Source organism: Sphaeramia orbicularis, chromosome 24, assembly GCF_902148855.1.
Source record: "Sphaeramia orbicularis chromosome 24, fSphaOr1.1, whole genome shotgun sequence".
Lineage (NCBI taxonomy): Eukaryota > Metazoa > Chordata > Actinopteri > Kurtiformes > Apogonidae > Sphaeramia > Sphaeramia orbicularis.
In genome coordinates, this window is record NC_043979.1 from 47325893 (window position 1) to 47340621 (window position 14729).

Sequence of the window (14729 nt, forward strand, 5' to 3'; positions counted from 1 at the left end):
ATTTGGAATAACTTGTTTTTACCATCCTGTACTTTTATTTATTTATTTTTGTCTGATCAGTACTCTATTTTACAAGTGTGTATTTGTGTTTGTCTGCGCAATAACCGTTTTTATATGTTGTAGCTGTGTTTATGTTTTTTTTCTGTTTTTGTTCACGTCTTTTTTTCTTTGGATTTCGTGACTCAGGGAAACGCACAAGAATTCCAGTGTACCTGTACTGCAATGCATCTGCGCAAAAGGCAAATAAAGTCTATTGTATTCTGTGTTCAAAGTCTGAGTTCAAAATGACCAGCATGTGCAAAACAATGAAATATACTAGTATCAATACTGATGACATGACCTTTGACCTCAGATGATCTTGAAAGGTCAAACAAAGGTCAGTTAATGTCTTTAAATATGCTGTTGGACTACAGGAGCCTTGGTCCTATTTTTTTTTTTATTTTAGTCACCTTGTGTTTTTTGTTATTTGTTATTTTTAAGCCGTTATGTGATGCCAGGTGTTTTTTGTATATAAGACTGTTTTTTAAAGGACTTATCTGGTTAAATAAAGGTTAAATTCATAAATACAGAACATTATTTTACTGGTGCGTCCTACTTCAGATCATACTGGGCTGAACTGAAGTGCGTTCTTCCTGCTCAGGTGCATGTTTTCAGGTCCAGACCCCTCATCCTTTTACACGCCTTTAATTCGTCCACGTGTAGGAGAACACCTCCATCTGTTGGCTGCGTCTCATCCTGATGACTTCAGGCCATGAGCTAATCCTTCCCATGACCCCAGAGTGTGTCTGCGGGCTCTGCTTTCTGAAGGCCTGAGCTCAGCCCAGCCGCTAAAGTCCACTTCCTGCGCTCATATCGAACCGACATCTGGAAACTGTAAGGCGCCCTGAGCCCCCAGTCCCATCTCATAACAGCCAAGTGGAAATGCTGAGCACACAAATGAAGGGCTGTGTGTGTGTGTGTGTGTGTGTGTGTGTGCATGTGTGGCCCCTGTGTGTGTTTTCTCATGTTTAAGTGTGTCTGAACATGTGTGTGATACTAAACTGCACAAAACATGACGTAACATTAGCGGAGGTCAGCGATTAATTAGCGTCTGTTCACAGTCGTATTTCACAACAGGACGTATCAACACATCCACCTGCACAAACCAGCAGGGGTGTCCGAAAATATCGGTTCTGCAATATATCGCGATACGTCATTTCACAACATCCATCCATCCATTATCTTCTGCTTATCTGGGGCCGGAACACCCAGACTTCCCCCTCCCCAGACACCTCCTCCAGGGGACCCCGAGGTGTTCCCAGGCCAGCCCAGAGACATAGTCTCTCTGACGTGCCCTCGGTCTTCCCCGGGGCCTCCTCTCGGCAGGACATGCCCGGAACACCTCCCCAGGGAGGCGTCCAGGAGGCATCCGAAACAGATGCCCGAGCCACCTCAGCTGCCACCATATTGTGGAATTCAGTCCAACCCATGTCTGAGTCATTTTAGAAGCAAAGATAACAATTTAAACCGAACTAACCAATGCAATGATATTTATCATGTGTCCGAATACTTTTGTCCATATAGTTAATATCCTCCTGAGACCCAGCAATGCATTTTTGTCCTCTGTAGCGGACAAGAGTTTCACAGCTTTAAGATAAAAAATTACATAATGTCCACTGAAAAGGACATTATAATTTAAAAAAAAACTAAAAAATGTATCTGAAAAAACTGTGGCATCATTTTTCCAATTAAGGCAATTATTTAATGTAAAATGGCAAAAATGTTTACTTACTGATTGCCAGGAGGTTAAAATGGTAATGCTACGACACTTATGTAAAAAAAAATGTGGCTGATCTGTGATGAGGCACAGAATAAAGTGAATAAAAACACAGGTAAATAGTTTGTAGTGATCCAAACAGACGGGTTGATAGACGGTACCTCTTTGTCGTCCTTGGGCTCGGTGCCGTTGATCGGTCGGTACAATATCATGTATCCGGTGGCTCCTTCTGCCGTTTCCCAGCTCACCCTCATGGTGCTCATCGTCTCATCGTAAACGTTCATGTTCGTCGGTGCAGCCAACGGCACTGAGAATAAAAACCACCAGGTTTACAAACATATCAAACCACAGAAATCCAACCATGTAATACTGATTAAAAAGTGGACAGTCTGGGTCAAAGCAGGTACTCATATCACCAGCTGAAGTTTGTAATCTTTTGGGAATCAGAATACTTTTGCATTAAGGCTTTTTTCATATAAATGGACATTTATACTCAGTATGACAGTGTGTATCTACACACACATTTATACTCAGTATGACAGTGTGTATCTACACACACATTTATACTCAGTATGACAGTGTGTATCTACACACACATTTATACTCAGTATGACAGTGTGTATCTATGCAGATGATTCAACATTGTTTCTGTTTGTCAGTGGAGTTTTCAGTGAATTCCACCTGTTGAATGATGTGAATTATGTGCATTAAGTCGTGCAACAACAATGCAATATTTATATTTGTCCAAGCATTCATTCATTCATTCATTTTCTGAACCTGCTTTTATCTTCACTAGGGTCACGGGGGTCTTGGGCTTGGAGCCTATTCCAGCTACTTACAGGCAAAGGCGGGGTACATCCTGGACACTTCACCAGTTCATCGCAGGGCTGACATCCAAGCATGAATGTAATATTTGAATAGACGTGAGTTCGTAGATATATATACATACTGTTAATATTGTTAATATTGTGTCTATTCATATTTTGTCTATTTTTATTTATATTCTACTTTTAGTTCTGTTCTATTTTACTGTTTGTACAGTTTCAAATTCTATTTTCTGATCTTGTCTTTAATTTTTGTCATTTTATATTTGCTCAGTTCTTATTTTCTTGAGTATTGTTTTTTGTTTCTTTTTAAATTAATTTTGTTGCACTGACCGGAGTAGTATTGTATTGTGTTCTGTTCTTTTCTATTTTATTCTATTGTGTTCTGTACTGTTCAGTTCTACTGTGTTCTGTTCTATTCTATTCTATTGTGTTGTTCTGTTCAATTCTATTTTATTCTGCTCTATTTTATTATGTTTGTTCTATTCTGGTCTGCTCTATTACATTGTGTTCTAATCTATTCTATTGTATTCTGTTCTATTCTTTTCTATTCTTTTCCATTTATAAAAACTATACCTTGTCTGAACAAAAGAAAAAAAAAAGTATAATTACACTAACAGAAGACAAAATGAACGTCATTAGCCTCTATTCTATTCTATTGTGTTCTGTTCTGCTCTGTTATTCTATTCTCTTCTCTTCTATTCTACTCTTTTTGTAAATGACCATATTTCTTCCATACTTCTTCCAGATTGGTTCCAGATCTGTTCTGTTGTGGTGCATTTGACTCTAATCCCAAACTGACCAAATCAAAGGTGTTTTTCTGTGAGCGACACCATCATCTGAACGTCTGTTTAATCAGACCGCCATGTCTTCATTTCACTTTATTTATTTACTTTTTCTCTGAAGCCTGGTCTTCATTTTGCTGATGTTCGATCCTCACCAACATGTGCTTCAGTACACACAGGAGGCGTTCAAGGTTTTCATGGGTTTTTTCACACGGTTTTCAGACGCAGAAGGTTTTTACTGGATTTGACAAGTTAACAGGCCGCTGTTTAGACCCTGGACTGGACTGGAGAACCCAGACTGGATAAACAACCACTGTCCTCTGAGGTGAACTCACAGGCATTTTCTATGAGGAAACCTGTAAACTGTTGGATTTGTAAAAGAGTTGAATGTCCTGGAAGTTTTACCAGCAGAACTGCAGTGAACATCACCCCTAAAAACCACATCAGAGGTGTTAAAACTCATGTAGTTCAGGTTCCAATAAGATCTAAAGTGGGTCAGACCAGTAAAATAATAACAAAATAACATGTAAATAATGACAACTATAAATATTTATCTTTGTTTTAGTGGAAAAAACATTAAATTATGAAAATATGTTTTTTTAAAAACCTATCCTTCCACAAAAACATGTGAATAACCTGAAAAAACTGGCATTTCTAAAGAAAAATAAGTGCAATTTTAACAGTATTATGGCTCAACTTATCCTTTATACATATACATTACACACAATGTTACACAAACATTTAATAACAGGCAGAATATTGTTAAAGTTTTTTGAGTTTAATTTCTACTCTATTATATCTCAGCTTATTATGAACACAATTTACAGATCACAGTGGATCAAACACACAAAACATTTAGTAACAGACAGAATATTGGTAAAATTGCACTAATTTTTCTCTACATATTTCAAGTTGTTCATATTTGTTCAGCTTATTCACATTTTATTGTTAAAGGATAGTTTGGAAATGTAAATATTTTCATAATTTAATGTTATTTTTTCACATCAGATCAGTGGTTCCAACCTTTTTAATCTCTTGACCCCCAGACATTCAAAACTGAGCCTTTTTTTTTTTTTTTTAGCTAAAATTAATTTGTTTTTGATCATGTAACAGTTTTCTATACTATGTTGCAAATAAACATCAATTTTAGACGACATTTAGTCTATATAATGTATATTACTATGGATTTGAAAGACAAACAGTACCACAGTGCTTCAGTTTCAGCTTCACAGTTTGTCATGTCTTCTATGTATTGTGATTGTCTCTCTCAACTCACCATATATTGTTTAATTAGTAATTAAAAAAAAAAAAAAGTATCAATTACTAGAAATTCTGGGTGACCCTATTTTAATTCCAGGTGTCCCCTCAGTTGAAAAACACTGCATTAAATCAAGAAGAAAATTTGCAGTTGTCATTATTTATGGGTTATTCTGTTACTATTTTACTTTAGCTCATATTGGTCTGAATGTGGAACCTGAACTAAAATGATTTTGACATCATTAACTGTTGATATATTGAATGTAATTTTTGCACTTCCCAAATTCATCCTGCATGAAGTTGCAAAAAAGTACATTATGAAAACATTTACATTTACAAAATATCCTTTAAAAAATGTGAACAACATGAACAACCATGAAGAAACTGACATTTATGAAGAAAAATTAGTGTAATTTTATTAATATTCTGCCTCAGTTTATCATTTATATATGTACGTTATAACATACAGATCACAGTGGATCTACAAATACACAAAACATTTAATAACAGACAAAATATTCTTAAAATTACTCTGATTTTTCTTTAGACATTTCATGTCGTTCATGGTTGTTTGTTACATTTTCAAGTAATTTTATTTTTTTACACTTAAAGACAAAAATGTGGACTTGTCATTATTTACGGTTATTCTGTTATTATTTTACTGGTCTGATCATACTGGTCTGAATGTGGAACCTGGACTAAAACCAGATCACTGTTAATAACTTCAGTGTAATTTTTGGACAGCAGGGCCGGATTGGACCCCTTTGGGGGGGCCAGTTTTGGCCCACGGGCCTTTTGTTGGACACTCCTGCACTAAGACTTAAAAGGCTTAATGCTGACAAAGTGCAGACAGAGTTTCACAGCGACTTTCTGACCCAGCTGAGTGTTAGTTTAAAGGAAACCACAGCCACCATACCCAAGAGGACGACGACAAAACAACAGTTATGGTTTAATGACACATTTATGATCAAATAAAGGAGATGTTAGGTTCTAAAGGGAAGAATAAAAGCACTAAAGCTGCACCGTTAACACGCTGTTAAATAATATGAGTTTATTTAGGTCCTATATACAGGCAGCAGTCTGCACACCGCAACCAGGAATCAGCTCACAGCATTGCATCATGGGACGGTGTTTGTATTCAGCACTTTATCGCCTCAGATCAGATGGTGCATAAACAGACGAAAATGGAGTAAACGAGTTCCACAGGCCAGTGTGAAAGAGGATAATGAGCAGAGAAATCAGCCTGTTTATGTCACTAAACATATGGAGGAAAAACAAAAAAAAAACTGTTTCCCATCAGAGCGAGGACGCCATCAGAGCGAGGACGCCATCAGGCTTTGATGCTCCTCTTTAATCACAACCCCCCCCCCCAAAAAAAATAAAAAATAAAATAAAATACAGCAAATAAATAAATAAAAAAAAACACACAATCACAACCCCAGTGGCGTCTGGTCAAAATGTCACATAAAATAAAAAAAAAAAAATTTAAAAATCCAAAAATAAATTTAAAAAACAGATTAATTAAAAATTTTAAAAATACAACTCCGAATGTGCTTCTAATTCTTATTCTGACTTATTCTGACTCTTATTCTGACTCAAATTCTTGTTCTGACTCCTATTCTGACTTTTATTCTGACTTTGACTCTTATTCTGCCTCTGATTCTAACTCTTATTCTGATTCTGACTCTGACTCTGACTCTTATTCTGATTTTGACTCTTATTCTGATTCTGACTCTGACTCTTATTCTGATTCTGACTCTGGTTGAACTTGACAGTAGAGTAAACATATATTCATCCAGTCTGGGTTAAACTGATGCTTTTCATCATCAGTTTTATATTTCAGTGTTGAAAAGGATGTTTCAGACGTTTCAGTATCTGCTCTTCTTTTGTCCGCATCATAACAATGCACTGCATTGTGGGTAGACTGTTACCACATTACACAGAGTGTTGCATTCATGGTCTGAAACAATGTAGGAATTTCTGAAATGTTGTGAATGGAGTTGCCCTCTGCGGTTCTGGTTCGACCCACTCATGGTTCGGTTCTGGGCTGGTCATTGAAGGGGTCTGATCTACAGGAAGTGGACTACAGAGGAACTTACGGGTGGTCTCGGTGCCCGTCAGGGGTTCGCTGCTCTCCTCTCCGATCAGGGAGTAAACGTTGACCACGTACTGGGTCAGTGGGTCCAGCTTCTCCAGGACGATGGTGGGAACCTCCCCGTCCACCAGAACCTGGAACACAACAAACACAACAGGTCACGGAGCGGTACACTGAGGGTTCACCAACACAGAAGATCAGAGGGGTCAGTTTAGTTCAGGGTCCACCATTCATCCTGGTTTTAAGACCTTTTCCGTTCTAACCCTTTAAACATGTGCTAAACTTACAGAACCTCAGCTGATGTATTGAGTGTTTGCAGATGTTTATCCTCAAACAGACTTGATGTCTTTAGATTGGACCTACAGACCCGTGGGAGCACTTTTCAAACTTTCAGATGGGTCCGTCAGGATCAGTCCATTAGTGTCTGGTGTCGGTCCAGGTTCTGAGTTAGTATGAAAACAGTGAACGCAGCGCGGTGGGAAAGTCTTCACCGAGGACAAACAGCATCACATTCCTGAACTGTTGGGCTTCGAATCAAACCCACAAACAAATGACAAACAAACATATGACATACAGTTTGTGGATTTGTGTTCAGTTAAAGGGTCTGTGTGTGTTCAGTAAAAGGGTGTGTGTGTGTGTGTGTGTGTGTGTGTGTGTGTGTGTTCAGTTAAAGGGTGTGTGTGTGTTCAGTGGGTTTGTACAACAGAACGGCTGCAGTTCAACCTGGATCTGTCTGGTATTAAAGTCACACAATCACACAAGTACATTTACAACTAAGGAATTTATAGTTTAGATTAGACTAGACTACATCGGATTAAATTAGACTATATTAGATTAGACTAGATTAAATTGGACTAAACTATATTAGATTAGATTAGACTAGATCAGATTAAATTAGACTAGATTAGACAAAATCAGATTAAATTAGACTATATTAGATTAGACTAAACCATATTAGACTAGATTACATTAGACTAAACTATATTAGATTAGATTAGACAAAATCAGATTAAATTAGACTAGATTAGACAAAATCAGATTAAATTAGACTATATTAGATTAGACTAAACCATATTAGACTAGATTAGATTAGACTAAACTATATTAGATTAGATTAGACAAAATCAGATTAAATTAGACCAGATTAGACTAGATCACATTAAATTAGACTAGATTAGACTACAACAGATTCAATTAGAACATTTTAGATTAGAATAAACCATATTAGATTAGACTGGATTAGATAAAACTAAACTACATTAGATTAGACAAAATCAGATTAAATTAAACTAGACTAGATTAGACCACATTAGACTAGATCACATTAAATTGGACTAGATTAGACTACATCAGATTAAATTAGACTATATTAGATTAGACTAAACCATATTAGATTAGACTAGATTAGATTAGACTAAACTATATTAGATTAGACTACACAAAATCAGATTAAATTAAACTAGACTAGATCAGATTAAATTAGACTAGATTAGATTAAATTAGATTATATTAGATTAGACTAGACTATATTAGATTAGACTAGACATAGTCATAGTCTAGATCAGATTTAATTAGGTTAGATTAGACCAGATTAGACTAGATCAGATTTAATTAGGTTAGATTACACCAGATTAGACTAGATCAGAGTAAATTAGACTAGATTAGATTAGACTAGACTAGATTAGATCTCTCATTTACTTTTCAGTGATAAATAATATAAATACGCTGCAGATACTTCAGAGTAACATGTTTCATCCTTTATCAGCTGGTTGTGTCTTTGCTAGTAATTTAAAGTAACAGATATTTGGGAAAATCATCCACTTTCTGACGCAGGAATATACGTTATATGGCCAAAAGTATGTGGACATGTTGAATTCAGGTGTTTCTTTTCTAACAGGGGTCTGGGATACAAAACAGTAATGACTAATGACAGAATTTTTCTCAACATTGATTTTGTTTTTGTTTCTTTTTCATCCATGACTATGGTTTTCCTTAAAGTTTAATGCTAGATTTTTCTTCCTCAGTGAGATGTGATGAAATTAGATGGTTAGTTGTGGTAGAAAATTATTACTTACAGTCAGAGCAAGAAAAATATTCAAGAAATTTAGAGGAAGAACATTTAAAATCATAGTATCATATATATATAAAAAAAACAACCTATCAGTGTTGAGAGAAATTAAGTCCAAACCATCTCTGAGGCGTTTTGGAAAGAAAGATAACAATTTAAACCAAACTAACCAATGAAATGTTATTTATCCCATAATATAAAACTATATTCTGATATTAGTCATTATTGTTTTGTTATAAAAACAAACACCTGAACTCAACGTGTCCACATACTTTTGTCCATATAGTGGATCTTTTATTTCTGACTTTTATTCATTAAAAGGACTGATTCTGTCCCCAATAATCCTAATATTAAGATATCTGATCACTAATAGTTTTACTCTGAAACCATGTTCATCTTTTTCCACCTTCTAAAAAACATACAGGGCATATTTTTCCATTATGTCTACATTCCAGATGCTTCTACTTTTATCCATTTTTTTTCTCCTTGTCTTCAGTTTCTCGTATTTTAACGCCTGCCTTAAATCACCGGAGATAAAATCTTTAGCTAAATATTAATCCTATAAATATCGTATATCATGCGTTCTTCAAGCGCCGCTGTCCAATGTAAACACGTGCAGAGCCGGTGTGAGGTCTGTAACCGTTGAAATTCAAGTGGATTCAGTGGAAACTCTGCTGGATCTCAGACCGGTCCTGTTCTAATCACACCAGGGCCAATAAAAGCACAAAGGATGGAAAAGACCCAGCGCTGCCTTTTTTTAAGACGCCACTGACAGGAGGTTAAGTGTAAACTAAACGCAGGTTCACCGGAGCGACTGGGATCCAGATTTCAACTCCTGAGGGCCAAGGAACCCGAATCAAAGCCAGACCCGGGTATCATGAAGACCGGGTCGAAAGCTGGCGCGTGAGAGTTTGATGACACATATCAGCTGAATGGAACAACAGGAGGTCATTTAACTATCAATTAGCCTGTTTTTCAGTCCAACCTGTCATTATCTAAATTCCCAGGATGTAGTAAAGCTCACCTTTTAAGTGCTTTATGTTTTACAGACATAAACAAACACAAACAAACAAAAGGACGATCTGTTACCCATTAAGCCGTGGCAAATTAATAAGTAAACAAGATGCTATTTGATATTCACAGGCTCATCCAGTGTTGGCAGATGGTAGAAATAAAGAGGCACATTAAAGCAAAAAAGTCTATGAGGAGTTATGGAAGAGTCTGGAAGGAAGAGGTCGTATTCACAACAGAGAACCTGCACATTTGTCTAAATATGCAGTTGAGTCAAGGATAAACGCTCCAGTGTCCAGACTTATGTCCATATTTGGATTCAGCTCTGTCCTCGTCCACTGTCCTTTCATTACAGATTCCAATATGTACCAAGGTTTTGAAGTTTTCATTATAGTTTAGTTTTATTTAGTTTTGACTTTTTTTTCTCAAATTTAGTTAGTTTTAATTAGTTTTCTTTTTTTTTCTTTTTTTTTTTTAAATGCTTAGTTTTAGTTTAGTTTTAGTATTAGTTGGAGTTCAGTGGTCTCTTTTCTCTTCTTCTCTGTCGTCATATTCAAATAAATCCCAGACAGGACTCTGCTGCTTTAGTCTCCATGTTTCCAGGTAGAGTGGGGACCAGAAGACGACTGGAAACCACAAGTGAACACAAGTGACGGACCCTTAAATATCATAAGGTGACACTAGCTAAAATTGCGAGAGCGAAATAAATAGCTTTCGCATCAATCCGACTTTGACAAAGACAAAAACGAAGGGAATTTTATCCATAATTTTTATCCATTTTAGTTAGTTTTGTAAACACACAATAAAGTTTCAGTTAGTTATCGTTTTTTTCTTTTAATTATAGTTTTTATTTATGTCAGTTAACGAAAAAGTTTTTTCAATTCTAGTTTTCGTCATTTCGTTAGTTTTCGTTAACAATAATAACCTTGATATGTACATATGAGTCCTAAACATACATGTGCTAAATTAGATTATATTCTATTGTATTCTGTAGTGTTGTATTGTATTCTGTTCTACTGAGTTCTATTGTAATGTGCTGTATTCTATTGTATTGTATGGTATGCTTTTGTTTTGTATTGTATTACATTGTATTCTATTGTATTAGATTGTATTGTGTTGTATTCTATTATATTGTATTGGGGCTGCAACTAACGATCATTTTAATAATCAATTAATCTGTACATTTTTAGCTTACCGGCCAACAGGCCGTAAGTTATTGTCGTCATGCAGCGTCTGTCGTCCGCTACAAAAATTTCAATCGTCTTCTTCTCTGAAACTACAACTCCAATTGACTTCAAACTTGGTATACAACTTCTGTATGATGATGTCAACACAAGGTATTGAAATTATTTCAGTCCAGATCTGATGCTGGATTTGGTGCGACATTGAAAAATGTCCCCATTATAACAGATAGGAAGTGGATTGATCCAGTAAATCAGTATCAATGATATCAAGTGTGAATTTGAATTTTTTCCAGATCTGATTGGAATATGAGCAAAACATGGACTATTTCTGTAATAGAATAAATACACAGAACTGGGGGAAAATAAATGGATCTGGATACATTTCCCAAAGCTTTGAATTTGGCCGGTAAGCTCCAGGGACATTGGTCCTAGTTTTACTAATTCTGGCAGATTTACGTGGGTGTATTTTTTATACAGCAATGTTCATAAATATGCATGGTCCCTATTAAATAATAATAAACAGTTTTACACTGTAATTTTACTTTTTTTTAACTCTAAAACATAGAGAAAAGTTTATATTTTTCATTATTTATAAGTTGTTTTGTCATTATTTGACTGGTTCTGACCCGTTTTACATCATATTGGTGTGAATGTGGAACCTGAACTAAAGGATGTCTGTCTAAAACCTGTCCTCGTTTGGTTCTCTCTGACGTGTTTAAAGGTTCATCTTCTTCCTGGTCATCCTCACCTCATTCAGGGGTCCTCCGCTGGCGATCATGTAGGTGAGGCGGTACTTCTCCACGGGGCCGTCGGGGGGCGTCCAACTGGCCCTGAAGGAGTAGGGGGTCACCTCGGAGGTCACCAGGTCGCTGGCGGTCTCCGGTCCACCGCCTGAAAGCCAACAAACAGGAGGATGGGATCTGATCCGACACGTCAAGTATTTCACATGTGAACCCCGGCGCCACAAATCTGCCCTGGTCGCCGTGACAACAGGCATCTCTTCAGCCTGAGCTCTGCTGTAAATCACCTCTGCGTTTCCTCCTAAAACTGATTTACAGACGAAAAGATCCTACGACCTCAACATCCACACCTTCAGAGGGTGAGAACGGAGACATTTGATTCAGTCAGGGTGATTGGGTGGAAGAAGCTTGAGTTTTATTTGCACATGTTTTAAGATAAGATAAAAATAAGATCAGATAATATAAAATAAGAGGAGATAAGATAAAAATAAGATAAGACAAAAATAAGAAGAGATAAGATAAAATTAGATGAGATAAGATAAGTTATGATAACATAAGATAAAATAAGACAAGATAAGATAAAATAAGAGGAGATAAGATGAGATAAAAATAAGATAAGACAAAAATAAGAAGAGATAAGATAAAATTAGACAAGATAAGTTATGATAACATAAGATAAAATAAAATAAGACAAGATAAGATAAAATAAGATGAGATATTATTATACTATAATATTCAATTAATTAAAATAAAGTGACCATAATTTTCCCTGAACATTACAGCTTTCAGTGTTTTTCGTGGCAAAACTATCCTTCAGGGTTTTACTACCATGTATTTCAAGTAAGGTCCTGGATATACACTTATTTTATATCCATATTTATGTGAATTTAAGTTAGATAGTAGCTAAGTGTTTTGTTGTTGTTAAATAAACTAAGGAAAATGCTATTTTATTGAAAGCAAAGCCTTAAGTTCATTTCACACACAGGTCATACAGCCTCAGGAAAGCTAAAGAAAAGTGCACGATTTTTCAGTATTTTCATTTTTGTGCATTTTAAGTTCACAAATTTCAGGTTAAAAGAATGAAATTTATGCCATTTATGAGTCTTATCGGGTAAAAATTCTCCCCAGTTCATTTGCATTTTAGTTCCTTTGACTCATAAAACATGGTAAAACATTGTTCTCATTTCTGTCATTTGTTCGCTCGTCTATAATCTGGTCGTTGCTAGCAGCTGTCTGGAGGAAGCGGAATATTGCAGATATTCATGACTTTCCTCGGATTGAAGGTTTATGCCGCACTTCATAAACGTCGACGCCCCCCAGCACCTGTTAAAGCAGCCCAAAGCCTGCAGTCAAATCCACAAAACATTTTTTTACGGTCGTCTTAATAACTATGGTTTGGGAAATTCCGGAAAAGTTGAACTTTGTGAAGCCACTAAGTTTCCATCTCACCTCCAGGACACTAGTCATTACTCAGAGGCGTAAATCTGACTCAGCAGGATTTGCCCGCCATCAGCAGCAGCAAACATTGAGCCATGAAAATTTTGTGCAAAATTTACTGCAAAAGGAGTCAGATCCGAAACAATTCATCCTAACTGGAGCAGGTTTTAAAAGCCAGGTGGTGACTACATGTCAATGGTTGGAAAAGTAGGACTGAGCAGCTTTGAACTGGCTGAACTTTGACACTTTAAGCTTAACTAATGGACAGCTGCAAGATAAAACACAAAACACTGTTATAATCAACCCTTTAAAGACCACCATTACAACAGGCCCAGATTTATTCATGTTGTTTTTGCAAGAAAAGGGTCGGAAAATGTATTTTTTACAAAGACAATTTTCAGGAAGAACTTAACTTTTAATATCAGGCCAAACATTAACTCTATTACATGTAATAAATGCTTAGAACTGTGTGTTATAGCACAAAAAAACTTGAAATTTTGATCATATTTATTATGAAAAACAACTGTAAATGTTCGTAACAAAACTTTATGAGATTATAGAAATAAACTTAAACTCTTTTCCATGTGTTCAAACATTGTGGTTGGTTTACATCATTGTGTGGTCATGCACTCCTTCTTCTTTTTGGTTCTTTGGTGTCATTTGCATCCTGTGTGATAGCCTGTGTTCACTTTCTGTCTAGTTGTAGACAGTGGAGCTAAGGTCTGGTGGGGTTTGTTGTGGACCTAAGGAGGCGGAGCTAAGATCCAGTGGGCTCCAGTCCAATTGAACCTATAGAAATAATAGTCAACATTCAATGTCATTTCACCTCAGTTTAACATCTGATGAAAGTGAAGTGAAAAAACAACGATTTTACTCCAAAACCATACAAAAATACGAAATGTTGATTTATATAGTGTTTGTCTAGTTTTCATATGTTATACTACTTTTGTGAAGAAAACTAATTGTTGAATCAATCTGTAATCTCCACATTTTAGTGTCAGTTTAGTGAAGGTGTGTTTTCACAAAATATTTCATGACCCATCCAGTGTCAGTACCCCCCAATTCCAATTCATTCACCAACTTATAAACCTATATTTTGCACTCTTTATAAAACTGTCTAATTTGCACTATGCAAAAAACTCTATTTGCACTACAATACATATATATATATATATATATATATATATATATATATATATATATTTTTTTTTTTTTTTTTTTTTTTTTTTTTTTTTTTTTTACCGACTGTATTCCTGTACATATCCACCCACTGTATAAATACTTTAATTTGTACTTTCTGCACATATTCCATTGTAAACCCAGTGTAAATCTCCACCCATTGCTGTCTCTGTCTCCAGTGGACTGTTTGTCTATATTGTGTCTCGGTCCACATGTTGCTCTGGGTTCATGTCAGAACTGTAGGTCGTGAACACTGTTAAAACCGAAGTCAAATTCCTTGTATGTGTTCACATACTTGGCCAGTAAAGCTGATTCTGATTCTGATTTCACTTCTAAACGTCATCTTTAGGGTCCAGTATTTCCTCTCTGTGTTCCAGGACAGAAGAGTCTTTA

The 14729-nt window shown here is 35.9% G+C and overlaps 1 protein-coding gene across 1 annotated transcript in view; it reads right to left on the reverse strand.

Annotated features, from left to right (window-relative positions):
- LOC115414888 (collagen alpha-1(XII) chain-like) overlaps positions 1–14729 on the reverse strand; it is a 131951-nt gene that overhangs the window by 19388 nt on the left and 97834 nt on the right. The window contains 3 exon segments of the mRNA XM_030128249.1: positions 1918–2063; positions 6722–6851; positions 11729–11871. Of these exon segments, the coding sequence (XP_029984109.1) occupies positions 1918–2063; positions 6722–6851; positions 11729–11871 (419 nt within the window).